The sequence below is a fragment of the Ipomoea nil genome, unplaced genomic scaffold, assembly GCF_001879475.1.
Source record: "Ipomoea nil cultivar Tokyo-kokei standard unplaced genomic scaffold, Asagao_1.1 scaffold0686, whole genome shotgun sequence".
In the NCBI taxonomy this organism is placed as follows: domain Eukaryota; kingdom Viridiplantae; phylum Streptophyta; class Magnoliopsida; order Solanales; family Convolvulaceae; genus Ipomoea; species Ipomoea nil.
In genome coordinates, this window is record NW_017617114.1 from 58,151 (window position 1) to 70,850 (window position 12,700).

General features: G+C 40.2%; 1 protein-coding gene across 1 annotated transcript; it reads left to right on the top strand.

The window, feature by feature from the left end:
• Positions 1-8,508: 8,508 nt before the first annotated feature.
• Positions 8,509-12,693, top strand: LOC109175251 (FGGY carbohydrate kinase domain-containing protein-like). The gene is made up of 8 exons (XM_019324484.1): positions 8,509-8,737; positions 9,807-9,886; positions 10,125-10,242; positions 10,350-10,528; positions 11,596-11,678; positions 11,765-11,949; positions 12,373-12,434; positions 12,558-12,693. The coding sequence occupies exons 1-8, from the start codon at positions 8,524-8,526 to the stop codon at positions 12,681-12,683; spliced, it is 1,047 nt and encodes a 348-aa protein (XP_019180029.1). The 5' UTR covers positions 8,509-8,523; the 3' UTR covers positions 12,684-12,693.
• The last annotated feature ends 7 nt before the right edge of the window (positions 12,694-12,700 follow it).

Here is a 12,700-nt window from a genome sequence, read left to right on the forward strand (position 1 = left end):
AATAAGAGAAATAATTCCATTAGTTATATTGTCTTTATTTTTCTCCAATATAAATATTCTTTACATTGAAATTCATCAATTGATTATATTCGCTACAGTGTCCCTACAATGTTTTTATTAAAATATTACTCATTATCAATAAATTAATTAAGAAAAATAATTTTATTAGTTATATTGTCTTTATATTTCTCCAATGTAAAAATTCTTTACATTCAAATTCATCAATTGATTATATTCACTACATTGTCTATTATATTTTTTGTGCACTATTTTTAAATTAAATATCAAAGTTATAATACAAAATAATGCTATATATTTATTTACCAAGTATTTTATTAATACCATGAAAAAATTAAAAAAAAATAATAAAGCCAATCATATTAACTACTTTAGAGATTTGATGAACAAAGGGAGTATTCAAATTACACAACAAATTGAAGTGAGAACTACCTCACAATGTTCTTGTTTGACAATCAACAGTTAGCGGATTTGACCAGCGAATTATATCAACGGTTCTGATGGTTTTATTGGGACCGGGTCCACCATAAACCGGGTATAGGAACATAGGACGAGGGTATGAAAGTATTGACTTTATTACCCGGGGCGCTAGGCCCTAAACAATACGTACAAAGCCCGAGGTACAAGCCCAGAATGATGACCCCAATACAAAAAACAAGGCCCACAAGATGGGCTATTGCTAACTATACTACTACTTGGAATTGAACCCAGGTGACTGGATTAAGAGTATGGGATCAAGACCACTGGACTAGTGTGCCTGTCGTGTCCTTGTTGCCCTTAGCCAGAGATTCAGGGCCTCTATTTATAGCAAGCCCCCCTCCTCCTCTAGCGTCCACGTGTCCCATGCAATCCATCCCCACTTCCCGATTTATCGCTACGCAAGCGGGCACGTTCGCCATACTTCTAAAACTCCCGCGCATACTACCCTGGTCCACCATGCTCGGCGCACCCGCCCAACACCCCCTCGGGAAAGGGGGGGGGGGGGGTGCCGTTGACAATCTGGGGGGCGCACTGCCCCCGCTGGCCGCGCCTCGGCCTGAGGTGGCCGGCGGGACGGCCAGTCGCCGGCCGGCCATAGCCGGTGGTGGAGGCTGCCCTGCCCGCATATATAGGTTATATATAATTGCTGCGCCTCAATAAACAACAGTTGACGTGAGCTGGTGGTATGGTGCGCGCCTGCTGAGTTGGAGGGCGTGGGTTTAAACCCTGCTGACAGTGTCCATGCCTTTTACTCTAGTTAAGTGTCATGCTACCTGCCCAATTCCCTGGTCGCGCCGGTGGGCGCTGCCGGCACGACTAGTGGCGCACCGCACCACCCCCGCCGGTCGGTTGCCACTCTAGTTAAGTGTCATGCTACCTGCCTCATTCCCTAGCCGCGCCGATGGGCGCTGCCGGCACGACTGGTGGCGCACCACCCCGACCGGTTGCCGGCCGCCGGCGGTGTTTCTTGCCCGGAAACGTCTTCTCTCTTCTTTTTGGGCCACCACGCCCCCTTGTCTTCTTAGCCCAATAGGACTTGGGCCAATCTCCTATCATCACCACCCCCACTTGGGTCAATACTATGCCAATAAAATGGACCCCCGGGTCCCATATCCCCATCACAAGTCCCCCAGTTCTTTTAGGTATCTTGATGCCTAAAGGAAGTAGAATTCGGTATCACCACCTCCTTTTCTTTCCCTTTCTCAATCTCTCGCCTCCACCTTCCATTATCACCATTGTTGCGCGTCACGCCATTACTCCGTACCTCTGCCACACACCGCAAGTTGCCCTGGCCTTCGCTTCATCACCTAGTGTCGAGAGGTCAAGGTGACTCCTCTATTGTCACTTCTTGGATGCTTCTTGCACTGTACATCTCTTTTGTTGCATTTATTTAGTATGCTTTGTCGATTTCTCTATGATGCACCTGCATGCTTCTTTTAAATATTCAATGGATGTCTTTGCTCCTTCTCCATGCTACACCTGCATGCAACTTTTTTTTTTTTTTTTTAAGGATGAAGGTAACTGAAGATTGTAGGATGGGGTAGTGTGGGTTGCGATAATCCACACGCCCCCTCCGCCAACGCCATGCGGCTTGCCGGGGGCAAGTCCGCGCATGTGGGTTGCGATAACCCACACGCCCCATCCGCCAACGCCATGCGGCTTGCCGGGGGCAAGTCCGCGCATGTGGGTTGCGATAACCCACACGCCCCATCCGCCAAAAACCATGCGGCTTGCCGAGGGCAAGTCCGCGCATATGGGTTGCGATAACCCACATGCCCCATCCGCTAAAACCATGCGGCTTGCCGGGGGCAAGTCCGCGCATGTGGGTTGCGATAACCCACACGCCCCATCCGCCAAAACCATGCGGCTTGCCGGGGGCAAGTCCGTGCATGTGGGTTGCGATAACCCACATGCCCCATCCGCCAAAACCATGCGGCTTGCCGGGGGCAAGTCCGCGCATGTGGGTTGCGATAACCCACACGCCCCATCCGCCAAAAACCATGCGGCTTACCGGGGGCAAGTCCGCGCATGTGGGTTGCGATAACCGACATGCCCCATCCGCCAAAACCATGCGGCTTGCCGGGGGCAAGTCCGCGCATGTGGGTTGTGATAACCCACATGCCCCATCCGCCAAAACCATGCGGCTTGCCGGGGGCAAGTCCGCGCATGTGGGTTGCGATAACCCACATGCCCCATCCGCCATGGCCATAGAGCCAGCATGCATAGCACGTAAGAGCACATAGGAGCACATAGTTGAGGTGGCTGTGGGCCAAGCATGCAGAGCACATAGTTGAGGTAGCCGTGGACCAAGCATGCAGAGCACATAGGAGCACATAATTGAGGTGGCCGCGGGCCAAGCAAGCAGAGCACATATGAGCATATAGTTGAGGTGGCCGCGGGCCAAGCATGCAGAGCACATATGAGCATATAGTTGAGGTGGCCGTGGGCCAAGCATGCAGAGCACATAGGAGCACATAGGGGCACATAGTTCGGGAAAATAAACACAATCTTTACCTAACTAAGTGTTCAAGTGTACTTACCAGAGTAGCGTCTTGATGTGCTAAGTGTGTTACCTTATAGGGTAGCTCCTCTTGTGAATCACCATTTGGGTGTACCTCGGAACCTTGCTAGGATGGTAGAGACTAAAAACACGGGCTAATTGTAGCGAACCCCACAGACGGTGCCAATGATGGTTTTATTGGGACCGGGTCCACCATAAATCGGGTATAGGAACATAGGACGAGGGTATGAAAGTAGGTTTTATTGGGATCGGGTCCACCATAAACCGGGTATAGGAACATAGGACGAGGGTATGAAAGTATTGACTTTATTACCCGGGGCGCTAGGCCCTAAACAATACGTACAAAGCCCGAGGTACAAGCCCAGAATGATGGCCCCAATACAAAAAACAAGGCCCACAAGATGGGCTATTGCTAACTATGCTACTACTTGGAATTGAACCCAGGTGACTGGATTGAGAGTATGGGATCAAGACCACTGGACTAGTGTGTCTGTCGTGTCCTCGTTGCCCTTAGCCAGAGATCCAGGGCCTCTATTTATAGCAAGCTCCCCTCCTCCTCTAGCGTCCATGTATCCCATGCAATCCATCCCCACTTCCCGATTTATCGCTACGCAAGCGGGCACGTTCGCCATACTTCTAAAACTCCCGCGCATACCACCCTGGTCCACCATGCTCGGCGCACCCGCCCAACACCCCCTCAGGAAAGGGGGGGGGGGGGTGCCGTTGACAATCTGGGGGGTGCACTGCCCCCGCTGGCCACGCCTCGGCCTGAGGTGGCCGGCGGGACGGCCAGTCGCCGGCCGGCCATGGCCGGTGGTGGAGGCTGCCCTGCCCGCATATATAGGTTATATATAATTGCTGCGCCTCAATAAACAACAGTTGACGTGGGCTGGTGGTATGGTGCGTGCCTGCTGAGTTGGAGGGCGTGGGTTTAAACCCTGTTGACAGTGTCCATGCCTTTTACTCTAGTTAAGTGTCATGCTACCTGCCCCATTCCCTGGCCGCGCCGGTGGGCGCTGCCGGCACGACTAGTGGCGCACCGCACCACCCCCGCCGGTCGGTTGCCACTCTAGTTAAGTGTCATGCTACCTGCCCCATTCCCTGGCCGCGCCGATGGGCGCTGCCGGCACGACTGGTGGCGCACCACCCCGACCGGTTGCCGGCCGCCAGCGGTGTTTCTTGCCCGGAAACGTCTTCTCTCTTCTTTTTGGGCCACCACGCCCCCTTGTCTTCTTAGCCCAATAGGACTTGGGCCAATCTCCTATCATCACCACCCCCACTTGGGTCAATACTATGCCAATAAAATGGACCCCCGGGTCCCATATCCCCATCAGGTTCGTAAAAAAATATTTAAAAAAATTAGGTGTTTATATTAACATGTAAAATGACCTAAGGGTATAATAATAATAATAATAATAATAATAATAATAATAATAATAATAATAATAATAATAATAATAATAATAATAATAATAATAATAATAATAATAATTATTATTATTATTATTATTATTATTATTATTATTATTATTATTATTATTATTGTTTTAAAAAAAATAAAAAATAATTAAGCCAATCATATTAACTATTTGGGGGATTTATTGACAAAAAGAGTATTCAAATCACACAACAAATTAAAGTGGGAAACTACCTCGCAATGTCGTTGTTTGGCAATCAGCAGTTAGCTATTCAATATTAGTATATATTTAATATTTTTTGTCCTAATTTTTATTTGTTCTCTCTTATCTCCCGTATTTGGTTTCAACCATACCTATACAATTATTTTATTGGCAATCTTGACTATATTATCTTGCATTTGTAAACTTAGAATTACCTATTTAAATACGCGAATTCAACATTCAATTATCTATGCATGAACAATTCCAATATAATCTTGTCTTGATATACTTTAAAGTACTTATTTAAAAAAAAAAAACATTGGGCATTATCCCAATCGCGCAATGCGCGTAAAAAACTAGTAATAGTAATAAGCAGTATAATAGTGGTGGTGATGGTGATAGTAATAGTGGTGGTGGTGGTGTAGTGGTAGTGGTACTATTTGTTATATAATAATAATAATAATAATAATAATAATAATAATAATAATAATAATAATAATAATAATAATAATAATAATAATAATAATAATAATAATAATAATAATAATAATAATAATAATAATAATAATAATAATAATAATAATAATAATAATAATAACATTCTTCCAAAATAATAACATGCAACAACAACTGGTGGTGGTATGGTGGTGGTGGCAGTGGTAGTGGTGGTAGCCGAGGTGGCGGTGGCGGTGGTGGTAGTGTGGTCTTGTACTGGTAGTGGTGGTGATAGTGGTGGTGATGCCGGTGGTGGTGTTCATGTGGTATTGGTGTAAAAGTTGGAAAATGACTTCCCAAAAAAGAAGAAGTCATTTTCCTCCAAAACAAGCATATTCCATTGACTTGATTTTTTAGACACATCCAAACACTAGAAACCCAAAAAATAATTTTCAGAAATCACTTTTCCGGGTTCCCAAACACACCCTAATACTTTAATATTTAAATATTTACTTAAATATTAAAAATTATACTAAATTATTAGTTTGACTATAGGATTGATGAGACAGAGGTTTCTGTCTGCGGAAATTTAACCCGGGAGAGGAAAAGTTTCTATTTCCCGACGAGAATGGGATGGGAATGAAGAGTATACTCCCCACCCCGTCCTGCCTCATTGTCATCCCTAGTCATTGAAATTTTGATGAAAAATTGAAGACTTAAGTGTTCTAATATTTGATTTTTTTATATGAGCCTTGGAAATTATACTAGTTTGAGTGTTTAACTTGGTGATTGATCGAGGATAGAGATTACTCATCCATGGGGGAAATGGAATGCATGAGGTTGTAGGGACGTAAAAATGGAATTTTGGTGAAGAATTGAAGACTTAAGTGTTTTAATATATGATTTTTTATATGAGCCTTGAAAATTATACTAGTTTGAGTGTTTAACTTGGTGATTGATCGAGGATAGAGATTACTCATCCCTGGGGGAATGAAATGCATGAGGTTGTAGGGACGTAGAAATGGAATATACTCCCCACCTTGTTGTTATCTATATCTATAATAAGAATGACAATTTCTCCCCAATCCATGCTCAAATGGGGATAATGATACCCCCTCCTACCCCGTCCCCAATACATTAATTTAAAGAAATAATATATAGTTGATGAAGTTATGAAGAATTACAGACTTAATTCGAAATTAATACATAAACATGTATTAGGATAGTACAACTTAGAACCTTAGACCTTAGCAATTCTCCAGCCAAACTGGTTTTGTCGAGATCAAGCCCATCATAAACCGGTCTTGTTGTGATTAGGTCCACCATAAACCATATATGAAAGTACAGAACGGGGTATAAAAATAATATTATTATTGCTAAGTAATAAATACTATAACCCAAATAATGGACTAAGAAATACTAGGGACAATAGTAGCGTAGCTAATAAGAGTCAAACTCTAGTGTTTTTATTAGAAGCTAGGAATCCATACCACTTGACTAGGGATCGGAGATTATTATGATCAAGGGATGATGTCTTAAGAGGAATTAAGGCCCCGTTTGGTAAAAAAAGTAGCCTATAGGCTAATTTTGGCTTATTTGACCACTATTAATTGTTTGATTTAGTTAAAATATCAATATAAGTGTTTGGTTAATTAGCTTTTTGCAACTTCAAAATGCTAAAATTCAAAAAGCTACTCCAAACAACTTTTTCAATTAGCTTTTTTAGAAAAAAAATTATACCAAACAGCTATCAGCTAATAACAAATTTACCAAACACTTTTCTACAACAGCTAATGTTATCAACTAGTTATACCCTCTAATTAACACTATCAGCTAACAGCCATTTACCAAACAGGACCTAAGTGTGTCTTATATAGTGTAGAGGGCCTTCCGGATGGTTGGCAAATGTATGACATCGGCTAGTCTTCATTCTTGACCACACATGTGTCCCCCGTTACTTTGTTTCCTGTGCACTTCCCATGAATAACTAGAGTTTTCTACCCTCATGTTAGCCCATTAAGTATGGCTTGGTGGGTTGGAGTGTGAGATGCTCAATGGAGGTCATTGGTTTGATACCCTTTGATAGCACTTCCTTAACTTATTTTGCTTTATGCTTTCTTCTTTCCTTAGCCCAATAGATTTTCATTATTCTTATTGTATTAATACCTTATTAATAAAGTTGGAACCCAACTTGAGCCAAGACTTGGAGTCCCTTGACCCCATCGCTCACAATAAACATGAGCAAGTTTCAATTCACATCCCATAATCGTACAACGTGCATGTTACACACAAACTCCAACAAATTTACTAAAAAAGCATTAAGAAAAACGCATTTCATTAACTAATTAATGACTCTTTCCGAGTCACACCTTCAACTCCACCTCAACTCTTCAAAAATCCATCTCCAATGCAAAGCTAAAGTCCTTTAACATTGTTTAAACCTTAGCCTTATCAAAGCTACAAGTCTTGATATTAAAAGTGAAACCCTTCAACCAATCACCTACTTCATCTCACAACAAATCTTTTATTCTCACTTTATTCACACTTCTTTTATAGCAGTAAGCCAGTAATCAATATTGAGTTTAACCCAATACACCTTACATTTTTTCCACCCTACATTTCTCCACGTATACAAATGCCAATTGATATACCATGGACCATATAGTCTACCTTATATTATGGATCGCAATAAAAAAAATTATGTATTTACAGTTAACAAATTATGTGTCTTCAGTTAATAAATTATGTGTGTGTAAATAAATTGGAAGCATATAATTTGTTGACTACAACCATTACATACTTTAATTTCTATACATGTTGCCCAACACCTATTTTTACTAAATTTTCAAGTCTCATCACCACCTCTTACCAATATCAATTATCATAAAAACTCTTCTAAGTCACATGAGCAAAAACTTTTCCTCTCGGTAGGAGAAAGAGAAGACAAAAGATACACTTAGAGAGGCCAAGAAAAAAAAAAAAAAACATAAGTAGGGGCAAGAACTCTCTCTTCTCTTTGTAAGGACAAGAGATAAACTCGTTATGTCCGCATGGATTGCTCAATTGATCATAAATGTGAAAGTTGAAAAAATGATCAGGGATTGAGTCTCACCAGTGACAGTGTGGTTCATGTTCAGTTGAGTTACCCTGATTTACATCCTACCGTTATATACAACATGACTAGATTAAATTGATTAATAACTTTAGATAAATACATTATTTATTTTATAATTTTTTTATTCTATTATTGTTTTATATTTAAATCCCTTTTTACTGCTGAAATTCAAGATCAAATCAAAACAAGAATAACAAAAGCACCCTTTTTAGAAACAAAGCAGAGAAAGATTAGATCCACTTTCTTCAATACTCATCTACCAGTAATTACTGTTGAGAAAAAAAAAATTACAGTTACTGTAGATTAAAAACAGGAAAAGAAAATATAAAAAGAAAATGTCTGCTCTCCGAAGGATTTCGTCCGAAAGACGAAGCGTCGTTAGCGTTAGCGATACTACCCCACTGCTCCACGACCATCACCGCTACCGCCATCTACGATCGTCTTTGTCCCTTAAAGTTTCCTCTTCCACCGCAGGAATGGACACCGCTACTTCGCTGCCTCGCTCTGTCTTCCTCGGCGTTGACGTCGGCTCCGGCAGCGCCCGCGCTGGTACGCTCTTTCGTCTCGCTTCTGATACGTGTGCATTTTCTTGTGCTATGTAAGTATAAACTGTAAATTAGAGATGCACTAGTAACGACGATAAGAAATTCCGTAATTCGTTTGATGTATGCGTAGTGCTGTAATTCTGTGTTGAGCTTAAATTTAACTTGTGTGTTCGTTAAATTTAGGTCTCAGTCACGGTAATCCTGTAATGATTTTCGTTCAGACGCTCTGTGATTATTTGTAGTGGATTATCTGTGTACATAGGTAGCAAAATACTTCCGCCGGTGAGGGGAATGAGTGCTGTAATTCATAGTAAAGGATGAAATGTTTTCAATATGTCAAGTGTTTTTGAAAGATAAATTATCTGAGAGGACTGATATGGAAGCTAAAATTGTTGTGTGGTGGAATGTCAACTGTGTTGCCTTAGAAACTTTGCCAAATTGATTGGCTGAGTCCTGTGAGTGTTCCATACACAAAAAGGCATTGTCATCCCATAGTATTTGCCTTTGTCTACATTCTGCATTCTTTGAATTGGAGAAGTTAATTTGATGTGTATGACTGCAGACAAATTCATTGAGGAAGATGAGTTTTCTAAAGCTCTTTAGGTTCAATAGTTCAGAAGATGGTTGAAGTGTTCTTGTCAGTATTCACTCATGGTTATTAAATATCTCTTACTGAAGTTCTATGTCACTCAAAAATGTGTAGGTTTAAGAGAATATTTTCTTTTCTAAAATCTTTTTCATGTTAAAATAAACTGTGAATAGTTTCTGACATCACATTATCAGAGATTCAGAGTGATGTCCTCAAAATTCGCAACTACAGGAAATAGCAAGTCAAGGTCCTAGAGAAATCTAGATTGGTCTTATGAAGATTATAAGAAATTAATCCAGATATTAAGTCCCTCAATTTAAACTGTTAGATGTTTTGATATGCGTGTTTACACACAAACAAATATGGAGTATAAGTTTAGCAGTTTTCTTTTATTACTAGTGTGCAATGAAGTTTATATTTTCTACTCATTAACTTGAAATATGTTGTAAATTGGTCATATTGCTTTTACCCTTCCCTTTTACAGGTCTCTTTAATGAGGATGGGAAACTTCTAGGTTCTTCTAGCAGCCCGATACAGATTTGGAAAAGTGGTGACTTTGTTGAGGTTATAAACCAGTATACATTTTTCTTTCAGAGAATAAAGTTCCAATCTAGATGCTTATTATGAACCTTGATTTCGCAGAGTAAATAACTTCTCGCAGTTAATGTTTGGATTAGGTTGCTTTAGATATAATAATAATGTCTAAAACTCTAAATAACATATAGGTAACAAATACTATGTTATACATTTTGGCAAGTGAGGAGAATATTTTCATTTTGTTTATATGATTCCCTGAATGCAGCAATCTTCAACTGATATTTGGCTCGCAGTCGGCACTGCAGTAAAAGCAGCATGCTCTCTTGCTAATGTTACTAGGAATGATGTAAAGGGTCTGGGTTTTGCAGCTACTTGTTCTCTTGGTCTGTGATTACTAATCACATTATCTCATATACATGACCTTATTGAACTAACCTTGAGTTCTGCTCATTGAATCCTTAAGTTGGACACCTTTGGTTTCTCTATACAGTTGCTGTTGATTCTGATGGCGAACCTGTCACAGTTTCTTTGAGTGGTGATGCTAGAAGAAATATCATAGTGTGGATGGACCACAGAGCAGTAAAACAAGCTGAAAGGATCAACTCCTCTAACTCACCAGTATTACAATATTGTGGTGGTGCTGTTTCCCCTGAGATGCAGCCACCAAAGGTACATTAGGTAGTACGATAATCTAGTCTGTTTTCTTTCATTTTTTTTTTTAATTATAACTTTTCTATAAGTAAAAAGTAAAAGGTTTGACTCTACACGTGTATTTACAGTTTTGTCTCTATCTGCTTTTACATCCATGTATCTGCTTGAAGCACATGTCTTAGGTATCAGAGCTATCCCTGTCTATTTATTTGTAGAGACCTTAAGTTTAGGAACTGCCCCTGACAATTTTTATATCCTTGCAATAAAAGAACCCTATCTATTCAATTTTTAGTGTTTAAAGAACTCATAGCATAGCTATCTAAAAAGTGCCAATGCCATTTCCATTTGCTCCCAATTTTCTCTCTTAATACTTATCTGTGGCTATTTCTTTTCTGTTTACCATTTCCTTTTGGTTGCGTCTTCTATTTCTGTAAACAGTAATGCTTGTTCTGTATTCCATTTCTCCACATCAAAGTTCTTAAAGAGTATTCAAGAATGATGCCAGAATCTGTTCACTTGAATAGGAATGCAAAAGACAGCTGAGTATTAGAGAATTTGGATTCAGTTTACACCTACCTCACCTGGAAAATTGGCTATAATAGTGGTGCACATTCAGATGGCAGTTCATAGGTGATTCTGTTAGGCATAAACCGTTACTTGATCTCCCAAAAAGAAAGAACAAGGAAGCAAGGAAAGAAAAAGAAGATTAATGATTCACCTATTGCAGATCCTATTGGATTCAGAGAAACAGAAAATGCAGAGATGGAGGTGGATATAAGTTTGGTTCCCCAAGATATACCTTCTTTATAATTCTTAGTTGTCCTCCACTTGAAATGCTGATGCATCGCTAAAAGGTTATCTAGTGGGAACTAGATTTTGTGGGCTCATTTTCCTTTTTCTTCTCTAGTTAAGATGAATATGAGAAATTGACCGGTGTACCTTAATTATGGATAAGATTCCTTCTCCTTGCCATCTATACACTTTGTTTTCTATTGCTAGATAACTGAGTGAAATTACTTTCACTTGCTTGAACAAAATATGTTTGTTGAATAACATGTAGCTGCCTTCCTTTTTGTGTATTTCAGCTTTTGTGGGTTAAGGAAAACCTGCAAGAATCTTGGTCTATGGCATTTCGGTGGATGGATTTGAGTGATTGGCTATCATACAGGTGAGAAATTAAATTTCTGATGCAGATCTTTTGAATATTTTAGTGGTCACTAATGGTGAAAATGTTACCATTCAACAATTTCATAGAGCAACAGGAGATGATACTAGGAGCCTGTGCACTACTGTATGCAAATGGACATATCTTGGTCATGCTCATATGCAGCAGATCAATGAGAAAGATTCTCGCAATATGGAAGCTTGTGGATGGGATGATGAATTTTGGGAGGAGATTGGCTTAGGTGATCTTGTTGATGGGCACCATGCTAAGATAGGTACTTTAGTGAATGTTCAATTTATCCAATGATACTACTTGCAACTATTCTTTGCCATTACCTTGGCATATAGTTTCAGATACAAACACGCGCACACTAATAATAAAATCCAAAATGTTAGGATTATGACAGGAATAAAAATTGTGTTGATGTAATAGATTGTATCAATGACTTATACCTTATGCTTTCTTTCTTATACTTATACGAATAATTTTCAAATCTACTCATCTTTTTAGTTTTTTCTCGAATCTTCTCAAGTGTACAAGGTCATGGTCAGTTGCTTCAGTCAAGATGATTAGCATCTTGGGCATCTTTGCGAAGTCTTGTAAAAGTTGTTAATATAAAATCCCCCCATTAAAATTGTACTACTTGGAAATTTCTGTGTTGGTTAATATTTTCCCTTGCAATAAAAATCATGTGCAGGACGAAGTGTTGCTTTCCCTGGCCATGCTTTGGGCTCTGGTCTAACCCCCGTAGCTGCCAAGGCAAGACTTTTTTACTGATGATCAGGCTTTGATTTTACTCTGTAATGCAAGATAATTTTCTGTGTGTTGACATTTTACAAATCATGCTTTCACTGGTTTTACTAGAAGCTGCAATTGTTTCAGGAATTGGGTTTGGTGGCTGGGATACCGGTAGGTACTTCACTAATAGATGCTCATGCAGGTGGCGTGGGGGTAATGGAAAGTGTGCCTAGATCTGTTATTGAACCTAAAGGTTGTTTTGTCAGCTAAGTTAATTTTGAAGCTTC